The following is a 23,748-nucleotide window of genomic DNA, read 5'->3' as shown; positions in this document are numbered from 1 at the left end:
TATGCAAACGCAGGTCTGCGGAGCTCCTTCTCCAGATTTCAATCCCACGCAGTTAACTTCTCCTGGAATCCAGGATCTCTGTGGACATGCCAGACCTGCCTGCTGTAACTTGAGTTGGTGATGTTCTTCCTCGTGTGCAGAAGGCACAGTGCTGGACTGAGTTGTGGTTCTGCGCTTTGTAGTTTGTCTATAAACTAAACTACCACAGCTTCATGATTTTTGTTTTAAATGTGGCAAGCTCTGTAAGCATTGGCTAAAGACTGACAGATGTAAGATATTTAAAATTCACATGCAATACCATTTTATTACCTTTATTTACCTTTGATTGAATAGCTTTCAATTACCCTTCTCATCTCTCCAATAATTTGTCAAACTACCTGATTTTATCTCTGTGTTCAGATTGTACCTTTGTGTTTTACTGCAAATCCCCATCTTGTGTACTTTATAGTAAATTTTATCCCATTTTCCATGATCATTAAATGACCTTAATTTTCAGACTCTGTTCTGAAGGCTTCTATGTGATTGACAGTCAGAGATTCCATTTCCATTGAGATTCCGTTGAGATTCCACTTTTCCCCTTTTATACATCCATAGGTTTAGATTGGGTATGAAAAAGAAGTTGTTCCCTGTTAGGGTGGTGAGGTCCTGGCACAGGCTGCCCAGAGAAGCTGTGGCTGCCCCATCCCTGGCAGTGTCCAAGGCCAGGCTGGATGAGGCCTGAGTAACCTGGGAGAGTGGAAGGTGTCCCTGCCCAGGGCAGGGGTTTGGAATGAGATGATCTTTAAGGTTCCTTCCAACCCAGGCCACTCTGTGATATTTCACAGTCCCCTTTGGTCACACAGCTTTCCCCCGAGAGCCGGGAAGCCTCTTCCTCGCCGATGGAGGTTTAAGGCCAGTTTGTTCGGGTTTATTCCCTCTCCTCACTGCACAGCGCGGCCACTCTTTTGCACCCCCTTTTGTGGCTCTGGAACCCTTTTTCCGTCTCTTTCCTGCCTGGGCCGAGCCGTGCTGTGGCATTCCTGCCGGGGTGGTCCCACAGCAGGGCCCGGGCCCTGCAGCTCTCCCGGGGATCCTCGGTTCTCCCTTTCCGTGCGGCCCGTGCCCCGCTCCCCCCAGTGCCCGTGAGGGGCCCGCGGCCCCGGCCCCGCTGCCCGCCCTCAGCCCCAGCCCCGGCGGGACCCTCCCTGCCCCGCTGTGGGACACGGCAGCCGCCGGGATCTGCCCTGCAGCCAGGCGGGGAAAGCGGGAGCGCTCCGCTGTCAGCTCCCGGCACTGCCCGCTATCCGCGGAGCCGGGGGCTGGCACCGCGCCATTCCAGCCGGGCGCCGGGATCCCCGCGGGATTCGAACCGGGATCCCCGGGTAATTCCAGCCGGGATCCCTGGAGATTCCAGCCGGGATCCCTGGGGTACTGACGGTGGGATTCCCGTCAGACTCAAGCCGGGATCCCGTCGCTCGCCCGCCGCCGCCGCTCCGCCCTCTCCCCGCGCGTTGTTTGTCCCCGGGCGCGCTCCGTAGCGCGTGCGGCGGCGGCGGCACGAGCCGGGCCCCGCCCCTCCCCGCCGGCGCGGGTGCGCGAGGAGGGCGAAGCGGGGGGGGGGGGACGGCGGGAGCGCGCGCTGGGGCAGCGCGAGCGCGCTCGGGGCCGCGCGCGCACGCCCCCGCCGCGCGCACGCCCGCCCGCCCGCCCGCGGCCGGCCCCGCGCGCGCGGCAGCGACTCGCAGGCGCCATGGCGGCCGCTCGCTGCAGCGACATGGCGGAGCCCCAGCGGCGCCTTCCCGGGCAGGCGGCGCCCGCAGAGGAGGAGGAGGAGGCGGAGGTGGCGGCGGCGGCGGAGGTGGTGACGGCCGCCGGCGGGGCCGGGTCCTCCTCGTCGTCGCCGCCGCCGCCTTCGTCCTCGGCCGCGGCGGAGCCGGAGCCGCTGCTGCTGCTGAACGGCGAGGCGGAGAGCATGTCGGAGCCCAGCCCGGAGAGCGCCAGCCAGGCCGGGGACGGGGAGGACGAGGACGAGGAGGAGGAAGAGGAGGAGGAGGAGGAGGAGGAGGAGGGCGGCGAGGAGGAGGAGAGCAGCCTGGTGGGCAGCAGCAGCGGCAGCACCAGCAGCGGCTGCTGCAGCGACGAGACCCGCTCGCCGAGCCCCGGCGGCGGCAGCGAGGCCGACGCCAAGGAGGAGCCCAAGGGCCCCCGGGGCGGCCAGGAGGACGGGCCGGGCCGCGGCGGCGGCGGCAGCAGCTCCAGCAGCGTGTCCAGCGGCGGCGACGAGGGGTACGGCACCGGCCCCGGCACGGGCGGCGGCAGCAGCTGCGGCAGCGCCACGTCGGGCGGGCGGCGGGGCAGCCTGGAGATGTCCTCGGACGGGGAGCCCCTCAGCCGCATGGACTCGGAGGACAGGTCAGTGTCCGGAGCCCTTTCCCCCGGGCGCCGCCCCGCTCCGCTCCGGCCGCGGGGGGGGCACGGCAGCCACAGGTTTCCCCGGCCAACTTGTGCCGGGCCCCCGCCCCTGCTCCCCGGGCCCGCAGCCCATCCCTGCCCGGGAGGAGGGGGAGCGCTCCCCGGCCATCGCCGATCCGGAGAGCCCGGGCGGCCCCGCCGGGCGCTGCCTCCTCCTCCTCCTGCGGGGCCTCTGTCCTCGGAAGCTGCGGATTTTTCTCAGGTGGTGCTTTCGGGGTTCTTCAGGGCTGTGTCTTGCGCCAGGTGGGGTGTTCTGAAGCCTCTGCATCTCTGGGTGCGGTTTTACCTGTGCCCGCAGCAGGGTCTCTGCTCTGGGGCGAGACAACCGAGTGAAAACCCTTTAAAACGTGACAGGAAAAAAAAAAATCGAGTTTGCTGGAATAAAAAGGAGGCCAACCTTTCCTGCATTACGTGTGCACGAGTTATAATCATGCCCAGTGTGAAGTGAAGCTCAGTGTTTGGAGGCTCAGAGTCATTTTTGGATGAGTTCTGTAATTGTGAATTAAAGAATCTATAAAGATGAGTTCTTGAGCTTTTATGTATGTTGAAGCTACACATTTCATTTTACCGAGATTCTAGCTCTATTCTGGTGAAAAGGCACAACCGAATTCTCACACATGGTTGAATTCTACCATTCAGGTCTGTTTCAGCCTACTGAGTCAAGCATTTCAAAGAACATGGCTCATGTAGTGGCTCTTTTGGATGTTGTATGCAACAGTTTACTGGAAAAACTGAAAATAGGATGGAAAAAGGATGTAAAAACAGTGTGAAAGTGCTGTGTGCCCCTTAGTAATTAGTCCTTTCAAATAGTTGAAGAAACTTTTACAATTTTTCTATATGTTTAGCAGAAAGAGTATCAGACTTCCCTGCTGGAGTTATAGTTAAGTAACAATGAGAATTTTACTTGTGTTTTCTTAAGTTAGTTTCACTGTTAAGTGTGGAGAATTACGTGGTTTGGTCCAGAAATGTACTGTAAATATGTGATAGATCAAAATCTTTGTAACTATACAAACACCCATATTTCAGAATGAAAATGGGGCATGACTAGACCTAACCTCGAGGATTAAAACCAGCCCAGCAAACCCCTCGTAAGTCAGTTCTCCAAAACCATGTAATTGGCCTAAAAGTCTTAAGAAGATCAAAAAATTTTCAGGTTTTGGGTTTCTATCAGACTTTTGAGACTCTGAGAAGTCACATTTTCTTTCTTCTAAACTTACTCGAGTAGAAGGGGGGTGTAGATGTTGGTGTTTGTTCGTAGGTTTTGTTTGGTTGTTTTTTTCAAAAGCTGAGATTTTATGTGAAATTGACTAAGTATGGGAGTAGACTTCTGGAAAAACACCAGGTACATAAAGGAGCTTTAAGCCAACAGTTTCTTCTTTCTCATAAAATGAAAGTCTAAATCTAATCCTGATCTTATCCCAGTGCGTGTCTGGGTTGAGGAAATAACAGAAATAACTCGCAGGGGTTTTCTGGAAGTATCGTCATGCCTTGCCTATGCACTCGGAGCTGTTGCTACTTTCTTTCTCTGTCATTGTTCTCGTGTCCTCTTGCTGTACACGGTTAAATCCCCGTGTGTGGGTCCTGCTCCTTCCCTGTACCACCAGCACAGGCTCTCTTCTCGCAGGAGTGGGGCTCTTTGTGTTTAGTGGTTTAAATAAAGACTGTGCCTTGGTTTTAATCTTTGCGAAGTTTTATCTTGACTTGCCAGGATGGAACCTTGGGGTGGTGAGAGTGCATTTTGTGCTGTAATTCCAAGGCCTGCTTGTTGAGTTGGTGGGAGAAGAGCAATGCTACCAAAAGTGCCATTTGTTATTCCTGGTGTTGGGAAATTTCCTTTGGTGTGCACTCTTTGCTGCAGCGTGTTAGAATGCTTTATCAGTTTTGTCACATGTAGCCCAGCAAGTTGCTGGCTTGACATTGTGATCCAAATCATTGCTGCTGCTTGGAAGGCAGCCACAACATAATCCTGTGCCTTTCAGATGGTCACACAGACAAACAGAGTGAGGCAAAAGGTAGGGGATGTGCTGAAGAGTTCGAGTGTGTAAATTGGAATGGTGAAATACCAAGGAAGAGCTGGAAACAGTTTAGACTTAAGGGTGGAGGTACAGGTATATACTAATATATTGAAATCCTGAAAGAATTAATCATTCATTGATTTGGTCACTTCTGAATTTAAATGTTAGTTCTGTGACTATTAGAGAACGATATTTTGTCTATTAAGTGTTGTTTTATATGGGATAGTTCATTGTACAGCACTTCATGACCTTTGCTGACTCCCTGTGTCTCCAAAGTCCTGAGGAGCTTGGTGTCTTTACTCTCAGTGTGTTGTAAAGTAAGATTCCCTGGAGAGGGAATAGAGAGAAAAGGGAAGAGATGGAACTAACAGGCTTGACTTTACAGACCCTGGGTTTAGCCAGAGGAAGCCGGTAGGAGAATGTACTTGGTAAAGACTCTCCTGCTGTCAGCAGGTTTGGTAACATTCAGATCATGCCCCTGGGCTTGGGATTTTTTTTTCTTGCTTCCTCTTTAGAAAATTTGAATGAATAAAAGGGTGTGGTAAGAGGGGCTGAATTCCATGACTGATCAAATTCCCATTTCCTTGTGCATGTTCTTTATCATTATCTCTGTTTTTCCCTTTAGTGATATCAAATAGAAATGAAGCAGATTAAGAGGAAAATTTTGCATATGGTCAAAGTACTGTTAAATTTACAGTTCAGCAACTTCTGTTTATAACATTTGAATGTATTTTGAGAGTATCTGCTCTATGTAGGAAATTTGTCAGTATTTATAATTACACAAGAAATCAATATATCAATGCCCTGAAATTTAGGGTGAATTTTAACCCTCCATTTCCATGCACACTGATAGGCTTTGTTACAACATGCTTATCTTCCCTCCCAAAAAAACCCAGAAAGGAACAAGCAAACCCCAGACTGATACCTGGGATAAATGAGGTGGCATTTTCAGCTCAGCAGGAGAGTTCAGTGCAGTGACTCAGGGACTGCCAAGTATCTCACTGATCTGTAGAAGTTCCATTTCTTCCCTGAGAATTGTGCTAAGTTCCCACTGCTATGCAGGAGTTTGTCTGTGACTTTGTGAGCAAGCTGAGATCAGCTGGCTGAGTAATAACAGTCTGCATTCAAGCCTGGTGATCCTCTGGATTTACAGTTGGAACAAAGACCATTATCAGCACGTGAATGCCGCTCATTTTCTTGTGCCTTTCCCTAACTTGAGACCTGTGCTGAAAGGATGGATGTGTTCCTCCAGAGTCCTCTGGAGCAGCTAGTCCTGCTGCAATGCTCAGAAACGTTTGACAGGACTTGAGAAGAACAAAATAATGGTTCAGTTAACTATAAACACTGAAGCTGGACCTAAGCAAATGCAGGGATTTGGGTGTAAACCAGCTGAGCTGAGTGTGATGGAGATGCATCTGCAGCTCCCTGGTGTTGTTAGTGCTGAATTATGATATTTTCTTACAAACACTTAGTTTACTGAAATAATTTAAATATTGTTTACTGGAACACTTATTATGGAAATATATTTAAATCTGAAGTAGTTTCATCATCAGATTTTGTTTGATTTAGAAAGCAGTGGTAGGTCTTGCAGTTTTGAGAAGTTGTTGAGCAGAAATTCGAGTAGTAAATCTCGATGAAGAGCTCTTTTGTTCTCCCGTGTGAATTTGTCTTGTGTTTTCAAACTGTCACCTAGAAGTTACCCCTGGTTTACTGTTCTTACATTATCTTTACCCCTCTTAGCAGTTTATCCTTTGCTCCCTTCTCCTCCTGGCTGGGCAAGGAGCATGGAAAAGGTGCATTTAAGCTGCAGGATCAGCTGTTCTGCTGAGTGACCTGTGAGTGCTGATGGATGTGCCAGTAGACCAAGTGTAACAACAGGTTGTCTTTGGACCTGTGGAGTAATCTTTCCCTTGGGCACAGCACTAAATAATGTCTATCTTTCTCACAGGCATTTTTCATGGAGCTTGTAAGGTTGGGGTGGTTTTTTTTGTTTGTTTGTTTGTTTTTTTTGTTTGTTTTTTTTGGGGGTTTTTTTTTGTGAGGTTTTGTTTGTTTGTTTTTGGGGGGGATAACTATCACATTCCACACCACTACAGATAACCTTTTCATGTTTTTTGTTATTCACCAACAAGGCGGTTATTGAGAGGCCCTGACTCAAGGAATTTACTCAGTAATACTCAGTGACAATTTGTGTTCTTCACCACATGCGACTTGCAAAATATTTCTAGAAATGTTACTAGTCTGTTCCTGTTAAATAAATGAGCAGTTTTGGAAACACATTTCAGATAAGTTTTTCAATAGTAAACTTCTTTGTGCTTCAGATTGTGAAGTTTTTTTCATTTTACTGAGTGAAATGACAGTGTGGAACTAATGGATTGAAAGATAAGAGACGTGAAAATTCCAGGCTCTAGTCTAAGTTTTTTAAAATCTCATGTAAAATGAAGGCCTTGTCAACCTTTAAGATGCATGCTGATTTAAAAATATTAATTTTAATTACAGTCTTTATTTTGTCTATCGTGTAAAATTTTAAAAGTAAAGAACTTTCAAGATTGATGAGGCAGTGGCACACAAGTTGTATGAGTGACTTTTCTGAAGGCAGAACAGTAAATTTGAAATATAATCCAGAGGACATGTGGTACTAATAGGTGTGTTTCATGGCTCCATGTGAGCAGATTAAAAAGTGCTTCAGGCCTCTCTTTGCTGCGTAGTCTCACTTGTTCCTATGCAGGAAGTGAAGAATCATTCATTAGCACTTACGGCAAGGTGCTTAAGTCGTTAATTTTTTTTTTTGGTGTGTGTTTAATATTACCATGTCACAGTGAGCTGTACTGAAGTTTACCCGAGTTTCAGAAATTCTGCTGAAAATTGGATTTGCAGTATTTCTAACTGCATTTATTGTTGCTGTAGTTATTTGCTTTCAAATTGCAAAATAAACCCCTTGTTTCTGTAATGGTTATGTTCAGGCCTTTCTGGCACGGGAGAAAATAGCTTTTGATGGGAAGACAAAACAGCCCAGATATTTTGTATGGTGAGTATCTTTATTACTAAAGCTGTTGGTTGGTATAATTGAGTGGTTAACATGAGGTCTTTTTGTGAACTAGATGAAAGAGCTCGGTATAATGAGCTGTTATAGTTATTGTAGTAAGATGTAAATATACTTTATAGAATTTGAGAAAAACATTTTCCTATTCAGTGTAAGACAGAAAGAGTTTTGCTTTTATGTAGGATTTGAACATTCACACCGGTCTGTGTGCATTTTGTGTTAAGTTTGTGACATCATCAGGTCTGGTAACTTCAAAATACAAGGTTTAATAGGTGGGTTTTTTCAGGGAATTTCCTAGGCAGTAATGGAAAAAAATCTGTCTTGGTTTTCCCTTTCCCCTCCCCCTCCTTTTTTTTTTCCTTTCCCTGTTTCACTTTGCAGTGAAGTTAAACAGGGTGTTGTTACATGCAGCCTGAACAGCCATTTGGCAGAGCTGTGACATCACATTTCTGGAGCTGGGCACAGATAAAACCAACTCTCTCGGATGGTGCAGTGGAAATGTTCTACCATACCACTCTTACTCAGATCTCTCCACAGCTTTCTAGTACCTTTCATATATTTACATATTAAAAAAAACCAAAACCCAACCCTGCCCAGCTGGAGAAGAACAGTGGGGGAATGAGCAGTGTGGAAATACACCTAGAACCCATTGCCTTGGGGGAGTTGTAGAGCACAGTCTGTTGTTGGCTGGGAAAGTGGTACATGGAAGAGGGATGAAAAACAGATGGAGCTTTCAAGACAGGAATAGAGGTTTCTGGCAAGGGGATGATGTGAGATACACACAGAACATTTCTGGGATGATAGGGAGTGAGATATGTCTAATAGCCTGAGGGGGAAAATGAGAACTTAACCCAAAGAAAGTGAAAAATTGGTATCTGCTGTAAAGTAGCCAAGTAATTTCAGGGAGTCCTTGAAACAGGTGGGAATGTAATCTCCAGTGAAGTTGTGCAGGGAGCAGAAGAGGGAAAGGAACTTCTTTGTATGAACAGTGAGTTTTATCCACTCTCCCAGTTGCTGTTAAAATAATACGATGGCGTGACTTGCAAAAATACAAAGTGGCAATTTTGTAAGATTCCCTGAGGTAGAGATTTCTTTGGTTATCAATCCATGTAACTGCTTCTTTTTTGTAACTTTATATGCTTTCTGTCTGGGGTTATTCATTTAAATATGAACACGTTCAAAATACTTATTTTAGAAAACGAAATATAAATATTCCATGTTGTGATTGCTGTTTATCATTGGTTTTGTGATCTGCAAAGATAGTGATTAAAGTTGTGATTTTGCAACATTCAAAGCCAGCAAAGAACTGGGGAAAAATTTTGAAGCCTTTTGAGATGCTGAAATACCTTTTTTCCCCCTTAACAATGGTAAAATGCAAAGCAAGAAAGACTTGGGATTTCTTTTCCCATATCTAATTTCCTTCTCTGCACTAGAATTTACATTCTTAAATAAATTTTGCTGAACTTCTGTTGCTAATGTTGAATGGATACTTACTTTCTTTGACAGAGGTTACTTAAGGTATATGCCAAGATATTTGATAGAGAAAAGCAAAAGATTTGTTATGATTTGGAAAGTCCTGTTGTCATCCTGGTGCACCATAGAGGAATGCTGTAATTCCAGCAGCTTGTGTAAGGACAGATGGAGAAACCTGCACCTTGGTGGTTTGAGTTGAGACTTGTAAAAAACTTACTGTTGGCTCATACAGTGGTATTATAATTTATTAAATGGGCCTAAATAAGAACCTAGCAAAAAGAATTTCCACTTACTATTAATGTCATTCCATGTAGCCTTTTTTATAAATTACTAGCTCCCCTGTAAAATTGCAGTAAAGTCCTTATTTTGATCATTTTAGTTTATTATGCTGTAGTAATGACTTGGATTCCAAATGAAACAAAAATCTTAAAAGTGCAAAGAAAATATTTTTGAAATATGCAAACAGAGAAATGTAAATATTTCTTTTTCTTTTGAAATAAAACTCCTTTTGGCATGACTTTAAGTAGATTTCTTTAGGTTGACTTGAATGCTAAGTTATAGCTTAGACAATTGGAACAAGTAGAAGTTAATTCAATGTCCCCCAGAACAGGAGTCAAACCTTAATTTATGACCTTTTTATTATGAATTAAGCCAGTTGGTGGAGTTGTACTTCACTGATTTTCTTGCTTTTGATGCCTGGTTAATTCTTGAAGGAGCAAGTGTTCACTGAGGTAGAAATAGGCAAGGCTGCTACTTTATACAGTGCTATCCTAGCTGTGTATTTTTTCCTGTATTAAGTTGAATTTAACATGATAACTGAAACTGGAAGGATTTTTTTAGATTCACTCTGTGAGTTTGGATCTTTCTTTGGTCATTTTATGTTCCACCTGTTTTCTGTGTTTGGTGTTCTGGGGTGGGGGGAGGTATCCTGAGGCTGGGAGAGTGGGAAGGTGAAATTCCCTTGACCCCACACCTGAAGGCTGTTCTCTTCCAGTGCTCATCAGACAGCTTCCTAGAGATGGTGGTTCTCAAAGTGGGAGGCACTCTTAAAACAATAAATTATTTCTGTTGGTTCTTTAGTGAGTGTCTTTCTTCTCTGCTTCTGCTAAGCTGTGCTAGTAAACACACTCCTTTATCAGTAAAGACTGAAAATTGTGAACCACTTGTTGCTGTTCTCTAACTTCCCAGGGAGATTATCAAGTTGAAGATAACGTGGTTCCCAGAAATGAAAGGCAGTGTTAGTTGTGTCTTTAAGGCAGAATCGAGTACAGTTTCTTGATTTGTGTAATCCTTTTGCAGAATGTCATCTTTGTGCTGTCATATCACAAGGCACATATGTTTAACCTGCTCTATTTTTGCGCTGCTCCTCGGATATTTTGGCATTCCAGGTTTCCTCATTGTGTTTCCAGTTGCTCTGTATGCTACAAGTCCTGCCATAACCTGGGTTTGTGTTATGCAAGTATTATGAACCCAAATATTCTAGGGCTGACAATCTAAATAATCAAATTAAGTGATCCAGGGGAGTGGAAACAGCTCTAGAGGTGGTGAATCATAACACACTTTCTCAGTCTTGTTTTGTTTCCTGTGCATGTTTGTTATTTTAAGTTCCTTCGATTTCTCTATCTCAAAGGAGCTTTCCTATCTTCCCTGGTTTTATATTATCAGGGTGAAGTGTTTCCAGTGTTGTTCCCTTTTCTAGATGGTTATACCTTATCTAGACATAGCTTTATTCTAAAATAAGCTGCTGCTTCCAAGAGAATTTAAAAACAAGTTTTTTATGTTGCCACTTGCCGTGCTGTATAAAATTCTCTCCCATGACTATTTTCTTTTCCACTGTGTTGTTTGCTTAGTAGTCGTATAACAATACATATATTTAATAAAGAATATTGAAGTCTTGTTTTTAAGATTGATTGATGAACACTTTCTGAGTCTGTTCATTTTGAGAAGCTTTTGTTAGAATAACGTTATCAGTGTAAAGTGTAGATTTTGATGGGTTTGATTTCCAGAAAAAATGCTTAGATGATTCAGAAGCAGAAATGCTTCCAGTCATGCAGTCGTGGAAATTATGGTGGTTTTTTCTTTATGTTGCTTTTATTTATTTTAGCCTGTCCTGCTTTGCCTCCCTTGCCTCTGAAGGGCTGTGCAGAGCTTTGTCTGTCTTTGTAGCTGTAACGTGCCAGAGCAGATGTGAGCAGAAGGTGCTGCTTTCCAAACACAGTGCTGGACTTTCACTTCATGTAGTCCTGGCTTATTTTTTTGATCCAGGTATTCTGATTTCTTGCTGCCCCATGAGTAATCTTGCTGTTTGGCAGCCATTTAGTGCTCTGCATTCTCTCTTTGCTCTGCATTTTTTTTAAATGGTGGTTTATCCACTTACACTATTTTATTCTTATGGTGATAGATTTTCCTGAGAAAATTATCATTATCAGTCATGAAATTATTTTGGATAGTTTCTATTTAAAAGTTTAAATTTAAATGGTTTTCTCAGCAAATCAGCCAAAAAACTCTTTAGATATGCAGGTAGCTGAAGTTGCTTTCTGTCTCCTTTGAAGATTCTCTCTGTGCTGGTTGCTGGTTCAATGAAAAGGAACTGTAAGGGCTCTAAAGCATAATGTTTTTTTCATGCCACAATCAAACTACATCCATCAAAGTAAGACAAACTGTTTTGCTTGTAAAACATAAATTTTTGGTTTAGAGAATTAAATTAATAAATTACTGAATTTAGTAGGACAAGTTTACTGTTACCAATCTAGATGCACCATAAAATACCAAATTTACCAAAGATGGGCAGAGGAACAAAGAAAGATCAGGCAAATCTCAAACTTTTCTGCTGTGTTGCTGGCTCATGGTGATTCCTCATGTTTTGTGAGCTCTGTTTTTCTTAGGACTGTTTTAATCTTACTTTTAAGTGGACATGATCATTTGGAGAACATAAAGTGAAAAGATGAACTGAAATCTCCTTGGCCACCTGTGTATAATTGTTTTGAGCCCTGCATTTTATTGCATACTGGTACCCCCATGCAGATGTTCTGATATTAACTTCAGAAAGAGGTTGGCATTAAAGTTTGCTTAATATACTCATGGAATGTCAGTAAAAATTAAATCTAATTAATTAATTAATTAATTTTGTACTAATTAGATTGAGTACAAAAACACAGGAATTTATTCTTCGTCTGCTTTTGTTTAGGGGCTAATAGAAAAATTACTGTTACTAATCTGTTGTATCCGTGGCTCAGATATTTGCAATTGATGGGAGATTTTTTAAAATAAAACAAGTGTAAGATCCTCCTCTCAGTGATGAGAACTGAGGGTTAATAATTTGATAATTTTGAAGTTTTGTGAGGATTTATCTTCTCTTGATCTTTGATTACATTAGGAAGTAAGCGAGTGCAAATTGCTTTGAATTTGGTGGTGTTTTAAAGCTATTGTTTCTGTGTCCCTTGGCCAGAGCTGAGCATGACAGTTTTCCACCTCTTATCTTGGAAGGTAATTGGAGTAGTGGAGAAAACTGTGAAGTTTTTGTTTTTGCTCTCGAGTTTTCTTAGCGAAGTGAAAATAATGAGGTGCTGGGGGATGTCACTAAGCATGTCATTATTATTTTCTTTCAATGTTTCTGTTTTGACTTGGTGTTTGTAATTGAATGATTACAGTTGGTGCTGTTTGTTTTCTTTTGGGATTAGTACCTAGTTGTGATTTAGTCTTCCAGGTGGTAAAAGCTTTTCTGTTGATTTCTGGGTTTTAACCCTTGAAGTTGCTGTGAGATGTGACTGACTTGTCATTCACAGTGTTCCCATTGTGCTGGGGTTTTATCTGACTGTAACAGTTCGGTTTTCTTTCTTAGGAAAGCTTCCCTCATGGATTAGACCAATGTAACTGCAGCTGTAAGGGGAAATGACAGAGTATTTCACTGACTAGTAAAAGGGAAAGAAACTAGCACGGTATTTATTTTCGTTCGGTTTATTTGTTTGTTTTTAAATCCTTAACTTGTTTACTTACTTCCAGTAAGGTTTGTAGCGTTTGGTTTCGGAGACAATCTGCTGATTTGATGGATGTTTTATGGCTGGATTATCACCGTGTATTTCAGAAGAAACTGTTCTCAAAACTTGCAGTAGTGCGGTGTGCAGCTCGATGGCTGCTCAGTAGTGTTGGTTTCAGCCACCCTGCGGCGTGTGCTCACTGAAATTCCTCTTCATTTTTCATTTGATGCTTTCCAAGATGAGGGTGGTTTTTTTTTTTTTTTTCCCCGTCTAGGATCTGTCAGGATGGTTTGGTGTCAGCTGAATCGGGCGGGCCCTTTGGTTCCCTCCTGCACTGAACATCTGGGCACTGGGAGCGGCGCTCGGGGTGGAGGAGCTGGGAGCCGCAGTGAGCTCCTGTTGATCAGACTGAAGGGCTGCTTGTTGACCCTCCAGGGCACGGAATAAGGCCCATCTGTTAGGGCTGGATTTTGCCTCAGGGAAGGTTACTTCAGTTAAGGTCTACAGGGACTATGTTTAGCAGACATTAAAAGTATAATAGCAAATTGATTGGGCTTTTGTGCATGTGTTCAGTGCCTGGCTCTGCTCCCTCTCTTCAAGTGGCCGCTTGCTAATGGGACTTGGTGGAAGCTAAAAATGACATTATTTTGCCGTTCTTTCAGGTTTTTTGGTGATATTCCTGCTCAACGCTTACTCTCTGTTGTTCTAAAAGATTAACAAAATCAGGGAAAGAATAAATTTTGGGCATTTCATTAATTAAATTTAATAGAAGGTATTACTTGTGGTAGTGAGGAGAACAATCTCCTTGGAGAGCCAAGTGTGTGTCAGCAGTAATGTGCAGTATACCATTTTATTTAGTGCATTAAATCATAGTTTCATTATAGTTTTAATCACGTTTAAATGTACACAAAAATTTGGGCCCAGCTGTATAATGTGTAGTTTAAAATTTGTACAATTTAAATTGTGAATAATTTGGATTTCGTTTTCTTCCTTATAGAAAATATCCTTATTTATGGAACTCCAACAGTGGCTTAATTTTGCTCAGATCCTTAAAGGAACTGAATAACCCAGAATTTAAAGTGCTTTAAATATGCTTTTTCTTTTCTATGAAATGAAAATGACTGGCAGCTTCTTGCAAGTTTTTAGGTATTATTTTTTATTTCAGGATTGTTCTTAAATAGAGTTTGAACTAAATTACCAGCTCGATGCATTTGATTGTGCAAGCACTAGCCTTTTAACATGAAAGTGCTGCTAAAAATACCTTAATGTTCTTGATAATGAAGATTGTCTTTTTTCTAGCCACAGGTAAAATAAGTACAGGTAAAAAAATAAGACCTGAAACAATGCCTTTGAGGTAATTATTCCTCTATTTAAGCTTGCATGTTTTTGCTTAATGAACACATTTTAAATGTCAGTATTGTTTCAAAGCTGTTGATCTCTTGGTAGAGGGAAAATTTGTAGGAGGAGAGAAAAATGTCTGACCCCTCTGAGAAGATTTTGTGTTTTCAGTTCTACCTTGCTGCATTTGGCAGACCCTGCCGGTGTTTGCAGACTTGGTGACATGAGGTGTGGGTTTAGTAAGGCATTTCAGAAATGCATCCAGTTCTTGCCTCTAAACCTGTGATTTTTTACGTCAAGTTGATTCAGGTGCTCGATTAGGTTGAAAATAGGGACAACAAACTCGAAGATCATGTTGTGCTTGCTGTAACAGTTCTAAATTTTAGTAATTAGTCAGTCTTTTGAATGGTGCTTCTTAAAAACTGCTATTGTGTATGCAGGCTCTCTCCAGCAGTGACTGTTTTTGATGCTCTATTGTTTGGGATGACCCCGGAGCTGAACTCTCTGAAACTCAAATGTCTAATGTTCTTCATCAGGCCATGCTCTATAGATCCATGACAATGGAGCTGGAGCCTGCCTCCAGCTTGGGAGCAAACCCAGCCCTGTCTGTCACTGGCAGGAGGGGAGTGCCACAAGCGCTTCAGTTCTGCTCGTGTCATTCTGCTTTGATAGTGGCAGCCAGGCTTTAAACAGATCTGCCTGCCAGAAAGGGACTTAGCAAAAGGCAGAAAAACTTGCTTTAACTTAGCTAGCTAAAAATCTCTTTCAGTGTTTCTGTTCTATTACCAGGATGTCTGTGTTTTTCTTACTTTTTCTCTTCTTATGCACATTATTACTTTCCCACTTGTAGGCTTTATGGATTTGTGGTGAGAAAGCAGAAGGATGTAATTTCCACCACTACCTTCCCTTTGTTAAGGAACCTTTCCCTCTGTCAGATCATCCCAAGTCATACTGGATTGAAAAGCTCTGTTCATAGACTGAAAGATCCACGCACCGTTTCTGTAGTTCTGAGCGTTTGTGCACGCGTCTTAACTTGCTTGTGTGTCCTGTCCTCACGCCCTGTCTGAAACTCTGAGAAACAAAAAAAGTGGGTGAATTGGCAGCTCTAACAGACACAGTGTTGCAGTTAAGTCTTCACAGACTTAGTAGCAGCCACAGCTCTGGCTGCAAAACTTATCTTTCTGCTTCATCTTGAAATGGGCAGGTCAAGAGACCGCCCAAGTCAGTGTCTTTGATGTTACATACACTGAAGACTATTCTCTGAAAAGCTTCCTGATGTTTTCTCAGGGTATGAAAGACAGAGAGAAAACTACACACACTTGAGCTGTGCGGGGCACTTTCACAGATTCTCTTTGCAGCCTTTACCTCTTTAGTGAAGGACAGAACTTGCTAAGTGAGACAGAAGCTAATTCCAGATTTCTTAGTACTGAGAGGCACCTGATCACCTGAAATACGCGGGTTCTGGAGGCACAGAAGAGGAAACAAAAAATGTATGTTACATTTTTATTTAACAGATTGTTACTAGAGAAGGAATGTGCCAGGGCAGTGAGTTTCTTGCATTAGAGTCTACCAAGAATCTATCAAGAAAGGCCATCCAAACCTAGTGATCTCTTGTGTGACTCCTGGTCATTTTGTTTTCTAGACAATTGAGTTATTTCTCTAGTAGATTCTGTTGCAGCAATATTTGTCTGTGCTCTTCAGTGTCATACTCAAAGTTCTTCAAACTCAAAAGAAGGAGGGCATTTAGGTTTAAATATTGAGCTGTTATTGCTCAACTGGATTTGAGCTATATTTTTTCCCATTTTTAGACAGGATTTTGAATAGCTTGTAGAATTATAGTCCAGTGTAGAAATTGAGAATGTATGTCATTCTCAATTTCCAAAATATATATGCTACTACTTGATTTAACTGCTATGGGCAGCCTTTCTTTATTCCAGTTTCTCTGATACAAAATTTTGATACTGTGTTAATCTGTTAGCCCTTAGCAAACACTTGGGCTATTAAACCCAGAACCAGCAAACATTTAAACAGTAATAGCTAAATTAGCTTGTTACTGTTTTTTTATGCCATTAGTAACCCTACTTGTCACGATAGCTTTTGCTGGGATCAGTTGACTTTTACATATTTCTCCAGAAGAAGGTAGGATAGCTTATAAAAAACCACAAAGCCTAAACATTTGCATTCCTTAGGCTGTAAAATTAGAGACCCGTGATTTTGTGTCAAGGTCTGTTGCACTGCACTGGCAATGTGACCTAAACTCTCATGCTTTGGGTTGACAATTTTCAGGGTTTTTTTTATCTTTTCTTAGAGGAATTAAGCAGATCTCATGCCTGTGGAACAGAGAAACCACATACACACCTCTGCATGAGGGTGCACTTCTCCCCTGCCCCAAAATGCTTTCACAGAACTTGCTCAGGGTTATGTTTTCTCATTGCTTTCCCACCTCAGACCAGACTGTAAACCCAGGGAACAGTGTTGAACTCATACTCTGCCCTGTGGCCACCAGCACTGCATATCCTCCCAGTCAGGACTCTGCTGGTTCTGTTTGTGGGCTGTGTGAGAACGGACACATCCTAATGCTGCCTGTGGGTGTAGAAACTCGTACTGACTGGAAATAGCTTTGAACTAACTCCTCATTGAAACTATTTGGGAAGCAGTTTCCTTTGGTACCTCTCAGCTGTGGGAAAGGCAGGGTTATTTATTGACCTGAGCTGGTGTGGGGCAGCTGTTGCACGAGCGCCGTGTGTGCAGTGCTTTGCCATCCTTGGCTAAGCAGCTTCCTGTCGGGACCACTGATCCGTGTAACAGCCCTGTCTGTGGCAGAAGTGCCTGGGCTTTGTGCCATTCTCTGTGTCCAAACCCACTTCCCAGGGCGATTTTGGGAAAGCTGTATTTGGATGGCTTAAACTGAGAGGGAGATGAGGTGGTGGCACAATTAGCTATAATTAATTATTCAATTTTTCGATCGTCTTGGGTAAATTTTGCTTTCACAGTGCAGTTTTACAGACTTTATTTTTGGAGATCATTTTTGGCCTAGGCATCAGTTGAGGTAGAAGATGTCAGTCCCGTAATTGCATCTATTGTGAGCCTGGCAGAGTGGAAAAATTAGGATTACTTGCAACAGGTTTTGCAGATAAAGCTTCTGACAATTTCCTACAGGGATCCTAAAATGCTTTTACAATACGTGTAGTTAGTGGCTGTTAATGCTGTAGGGGCTGGGAGCTTCAGCTCAGGGGCAGTGGAATATTTTTTTAATTGCTAGTGACAGATTGGGAGGTTGTATGTCATAAAAGGAATCAAGATTACTGGGGAGGGATCATGGAAAGCTCTGTGTATTCAGGGTGTAGAAAAGGGAAGAAAATAAAAAATAATGGACACATGGAAATTTGCTGTGTAGCAGCAAGTAGCCTGCATGATTTCAATGCATAGGAACTATGCCTTCTAAACTGTTAGACCTTGTTTGGAATTGGGAGGGGGGTGGAAGAAAGGCACGTGGTATTGGTGTAACATTTAGGAACTATGTATTTGATATACCTTCATTAAAGCAAAAAGGTGTTGAAAAGGTATCCAAAACTTCCTTTTTAACTTGGAAGACAAAGGCCTAAAAATAGTTGGTTAGTTTTATTGCAGGCAGATGGAGGCAGATGAGTTGGAAGATGATTTTTAAGGGTTCTGTGGTTGGGATAATTGTTATGTTGCTGGTATCTCTTGAGATAAGAGTTTGTTCATGAAACCAAATTACTCAGGGTCGTTAAAACTAAAGCTTATATCTGGGAGCATTGCTAAAGGGAATCTGTTATTTAGACTAAGGCAAGTAATTTATTGATAAATGCAGTGGAATCTACATGGTGGGTGAGAATGGGAAATCTAAATAAAGCAAATATCTGTGATTATTTCAAAATCTGTCTCAGAAAAAAACCTGCTAGCATAGTAGTGATTCAAAAAGGTCCAGATAATGTGTGAAATCATTGGCAGAGACTCTTAGAGCAGAAGAGCAAACATGCTAATGGTGTCTTCAGATTTTGACTAATGGTGTTTTTCTTTTCATTCATCTCAGTGTGTAATAGAACAATACTGAGCATGTAAACAGTGATGGGAAAAATAAGGAACAGCACCTGTACCTTAAAAGCAGAATGGTTTAACCTATCCCAGTTACACAGGTACTGGAGGGGATCTGGTGGAGACTCTCCAGGGTAGTTAAGGTGCTGAAGCAAATCCAGGACACGGAGAGGCTGAGTGCATGTGCTCCTTCCGTTTTGGGAGGAGGAGGGCAGGGTTTTTCTGTGTTCAGTGGTCTGATAGGGAGGTTTAACAATAGAGGAGGCAGAGTCATCTCAAGCCTGCAGCTGCCAGGGATGAGAGAAGAGACAGAAGTTGCAGCACTGGAAATTCTGATGAGATGTTGGGAAACTTCCTCCCTCCCCCACAACAAGGTTAGTCATCCATTGAGAAAATTGTTCAGAAAGGCAGCAGAAATCCCAGCCTTTAACACACCCATTAACAACAACCCCACTGGACAAGACCACAGGCGATCTGATACCACTCGTTCCTGTTTAAACAAATTTGACCACCTGGTCTTTGAGGTTCTGTCAAAGATGAGCTGTTCTGTCAGGCTGTGGCTTTGTGGAACATAAAAACTTAAAGGCCCTCATTGGCAACTGAGCAGATTAACAAGATAAGAAAAGGTATATCAGTAGCTAATTAATGAGGAAGAACATCCATCTACATACTTTTTGCTTAAATATGGGAAGAACATACTCTGCAAGTTTTTTTTTCTGATCCTTCTGATGCTTGTCTCTGTATCTGCCAAGGTACAGAGTAGAAAGGCTGATGAAAGTGACCCCTGCTGGCCACAGATTTCCTCTGCTGATTCTGCCTTCTCTGGAAACGTTTTGCAAAACCAAAACAAACAGCATTAGTTTAGACCATACGCACGATGGGCGCTGTGCTGGGGCCGTCTGGGAGCACCCTAAACCTTATGTGGAACTGAAGTGCTGTTTTCTTTTTAAGGCTCTAGTGTTGGCAGGGGATGCTAGGCTCAGTATTTTGAGGATTTTCCATTCCTCTCTTGTTTCTAGTGTCCAGAAGAAGTTACACTACTGAGTAAGAGTAGCTGTTTCCTAACTCTACGTTTATTAATGAAATGATGAACCACAATACATAATAAATTTGTGCAAGATTTTCTTTCAACCTGTCTAAAGATACCTGAAACAAAAGAGCTACAGTTTTGATTTGCTCTGTTAACATGCAACAAATACAAACTTTGATTTAGTTTTGTTTTTTGTTTTTTTTTTGCTCTTGCAGCATAAGCAGCACTATCATGGACGTAGACAGCACAATTTCCAGCGGGCGCTCCACGCCAGTCATGATGAACGGGCAGGGAGTTGCTGCCTCCTCTGCCAAGAGCATTGCCTACAACTGTTGTTGGGATCACTGCCACGCCTGCTTCAGCTCCAGCCCGGACCTGGCCGACCACATTCGCTCCATACACGTGGATGGGCAGCGAGGAGGGGTTCGTGTTACTTTTGGGTTTTCTTTCTTTGCCAGTGTTTTGCTCTTGAATGACAGTAGCAAATTCTCTGTTTCAAAATTCCGGTTCTGGAACTTGTGGCAGCAAAGTTAGTGGCCTAACTTAAAGAATGTAGTCAGTTCTTTTCAATAAATTATTTGAGACTACCAGGGTTTTGATGGTGTGTTGACTTCTCAACATCCTGAACTGCTAATGTGTCTTCAAGTGCTTACACTTGGAATTTGTTTTCTTAAAACTCTTAGTCTACATGTTCCTACTTGTGAATTCACATCTTAATTACTGTTACCAAAGGAGTCTCACTACAGGTAAAATCTATCCATAATGTAAATAGGGAAGATGTAAGGCTGACTCAAGAGTACAAAGTCTTAACAAAACAGCTCTGTCTGCAATACTCATGGCAAGTTTACCTTCTATATAATTGCATCTAATTTTTTTTTTTTTAAGTTGAGTTGCATAAATAAGCATGTAAATTCTAATCTAATCCCTGGACAAATGATAATTGGTCTCAATTTTAATGTTTAAAAACATCTTCTAGTGGAGTAATTTAAACTTTGTACTTAACTACCTCCCATCTTGAAGCTCCCAAATTACTTGTGCTGCCTGGAATATGTCATGTAAACTACCTTTTCATCCAGCACAAGCAATCTGCCTGCTTTAGGCACTGTGTCTTGCAGCTCTTCAATTTCTGGGAGAGATAATATCAGTTCTTGAAGTAGAATAGTTGTTATCTTTTGGCTTTTTGTCTTGTCTCTTCTTCAGAAGGAAAATGTTCAAGCTGTTGAACTTTATCTTCAGTGAATAAGAAACTTAAATAAAATGCTAATTTGCATTACTTTAAATAATTTAATATGTAAATGTGTCACTGAGACAGCTGTGACTCTGGATGTATTTAGCTAATATTTTTTTACATGATTGAACTTTTCAGCTTGATATTTGATGGCTTTTTTCAGTCCAATATCTAAGCAGAGCCATCCATCCAGTGTAGTGGCTTTTTAGCCACCCATGAGGTGATTTCTGAGTTCTGTCCACAGGTGTATAAAAGTGTCACATGAAACCTGGATGAAACAATGAAATTAATAAGGTGTGTTTAGATCTTTTTTATCCCATCCATGACTGCTTTACATTTCTTAAAAAGGAGCTAGAACATTTTGCAGATTTTGGTTTGGGTTTTTTTTTTTTTTTCTGTACTTTATTTCTTGTCACTTACATTTCATGTAACATGATTTCTGGATATTTTTATTTAGAAAACATTGGCCTGTATTTGTATATTTGAAAGAGGAGGCTGTTGGAAGCACAAAGGGTCTGATAACTGTTGCATTAGTTCACAGTTTCGAATCCCCCTTACTGGAGTTTGTTTTTTGAGGAATTCCATCGTGGTGCTGTGGAGGGAGGATGTGTCCTGGTGGGTTTGTTTCAGGGATTTGTCTGCCACCTGCCGGTGAGGTGTTCGAGTGTGTTGGGAATTGTGTTGTGCTTTTGATGGGATTTCAGATCTTACTTAACTGCAATGGCTCTAAATTTGAAGAAAAGTGGGGGTTAAAGTAGTTGCTCATTGAGAATGGAAAGGAATAGGATAAACATCTCTGCATGGTAAAATGTAGTTTTTTCAGCCAATACCGAGGTCATGGCTGCAGACCAAACCAGATACATCCATGAAGAGCCTGGGAAACTTTTCCACAAAACAGTTTTGCTTCCGAAAGATGTTATTTCAGAGATATTTGGGGTTCAGCTTTTTGTCAGGGACTCCCAAGAAGCCTTGTCTAGACTTCTGTTGTGTGTTTGCACACCCAAATCCTTGTATTTTCCCCATCTGTGACTTCCCAGTAACACACCTTTGCCAAGTGCCCTGCAGTCTGCAGTTGCTGATGGAAATGCTGGCACACTTAGGGAGCTGTTGCAGAGCCAGAAATCTCAGAAATTCCAATTCTGTGGCTTTGAGGGGATCTCAAAACTGAGGAGTGGCAGACCCCAAAGGTTTGGGGGCTTGGGCCTTGTGTCAGTAGGTCTGGATCAGTCACACAGACACTGAGGGGTTTCCAGCTTTGTCTGGGTTAAGCTGGGTTGTGTATCTATTATACAGCAAGAACGTAGAACTCCCGTGGCTGCTTTTTCATTTTGAAAATAAAATCTTTTGAAGGTTGAGGGGTTTTATTCTCCAAAAGAGAACAAGAAACTGAAATCCAATTAGTTTCCTGCATTTCTGAAAACCTGTGTTATGAACAGTGCTGTTCCTGGGAACTTTCTTTTGCTGTGACAAATTAGGGCTTTACCTCCCTTCACCCACAGACCTGTTGAGGAAATTCTAATGAAAGGCAAGTTCATTGAGCTTTTTTTATTCCTTCAGTTACAGATAAACACAATGAGAGGACAGAGAAAAGCAGCATGAGTAAGTTCTGCTCCCCTTAATGCACTATTGTGCATGGGATTGTTCTGTACACTGGAATCACAAAACACCCATAGATTTTGAATCCTATGAGAATTGGTAGCTTCCAGGAATTGAATGTAAGGCCCTAACTAGAGGTATCTGGTATCCCAGAATACAAAACTCCCGTATATAAACTTCATTACAATTAAGAGTTTTTACTTTTTCATGCTCAAGGAATAAAATTAATTGCTTATGAGTGTAAATTATTTTATTTCTATAATTACTACCCAGAAAGTGCAAATTTTTCATTTAAAAATGTTCAGCCTCCATATCTGGTGGATACAGATACTGAGTGCAAACACGAATGCAGCAGATCCTGTTGCTCTCGATTGTGTTTATCTGCAGGAGCATCTGTCTCTTGGTATTTTCTTCCAATGACCCGGTTTTATTGAATACTTGGGGTTGTAATTATTTTTTTCCTTGGTGAGATATGAGAAGTATGTTTCAAAATAAATGGTTATTGTTCAGAGTTCTTTGAAGTGTTGTAAAAACAGCCATCTTTGCTAATGTGGTTTTTTTTATTTGCTGTTCTCTCTGACTTGTGTAAACTTACCACGTTTTTACTCTATCAGGTGTTTGTTTGCTTGTGGAAAGGTTGCAAAGTATATAATACACCTTCAACAAGTCAAAGTTGGTTGCAGAGGCATATGCTGACACACAGTGGGGACAAACCTTTCAAGGTAAGGGTCGTTGTAACGTATATTGTCTCTTATTTTTTAAAAAAATTCTCTTTATTTTTCCTAATTTGTCAATTGAAAAATTCCGTCACTGGAGGATTTAAAAGTGAGCTGAGCCTTCTTCTTTGCAGTAATAGTGCCCAAAGCTCCTATTCTTTTGCAAACACAGGTGAAGAAACTGTTATTGCTTCTCTATCCCTGTTTCTTTTAATCTGTAAATGGCAGGGAGTGTGAAACTAAATAGTATTAAACTTCAGGGGTTTTGTGCATTTTACAGTCACGCTGCTTACGCTGTAACAGTGAGATATTTTCTCTCATGCTTTACACTTCCACATTGAATTTTGGATCATGGCTGATGGTGCATGTTCTGTGCTTGAGTAACAGCTGCTTTTGTTAAATTCAGTAGAAGTACTGGCAGTGGCTATTTGTGGTTCACTTCTCTGAAAAGAATAATGAAGTCAGGAATGCAGGACCATTGAGCTGACTGTATTTCCTGCACAGTATTTTCTAACTTTCTCTTTCTCTCTCCCCTTAATCTGTACCTGCAATTCTAGGTATAGTAGTGTTTATCATTCCCATATCCACCAATCCGTTATTAATGAGTTGCTTCATCCTCTTATGGATACAGTTGGGGCAGTTCATAGCTGTCAGTCCTGGATCACTTGATGGTAAGTCCCACCCACACTACTTCAGACTGAAGTTCTTCCATGTAGGGTATGAAAATGAAACAGGATTTGGGGTATTTATTGAGTTTAGGTACATTTTATTGCCTCCTTCTCCCCCAACCCCACCAAGTTTTAGTCCCTGTCTTCCCTCTCT

At 42.2% G+C, this 23,748-nt stretch overlaps 1 protein-coding gene across 2 annotated transcripts in view; it reads left to right on the top strand.

The window, feature by feature from the left end:
- Positions 1-1,729: 1,729 nt before the first annotated feature.
- AEBP2 (AE binding protein 2) overlaps positions 1,730-23,748 on the top strand; it is a gene marked incomplete at its 5' end in the record, with an annotated part of 42,981 nt that continues 20,962 nt past the window's right edge. Inside the window, 3 exons of one of the 2 annotated variants that reach the window (XM_083859766.1) lie at positions 1,730-2,391; positions 19,602-19,809; positions 22,825-22,932. In XM_083859766.1, coding sequence (XP_083715892.1) covers positions 1,730-2,391; positions 19,602-19,809; positions 22,825-22,932 — 978 coding nt within the window. The remainder of the gene's footprint in view (positions 2,392-19,601; positions 19,810-22,824; positions 22,933-23,748) is intronic. The other variant, XM_083859767.1, reaches the window with a different exon arrangement.

The sequence above is a fragment of the Zosterops lateralis genome, assembly GCF_965231275.1.
Source record: "Zosterops lateralis genome assembly, chromosome: 4".
Classification (NCBI taxonomy): Eukaryota; Metazoa; Chordata; class Aves; order Passeriformes; family Zosteropidae; genus Zosterops; species Zosterops lateralis.
This window is presented reverse-complemented; position numbering and strand designations above follow the sequence as displayed.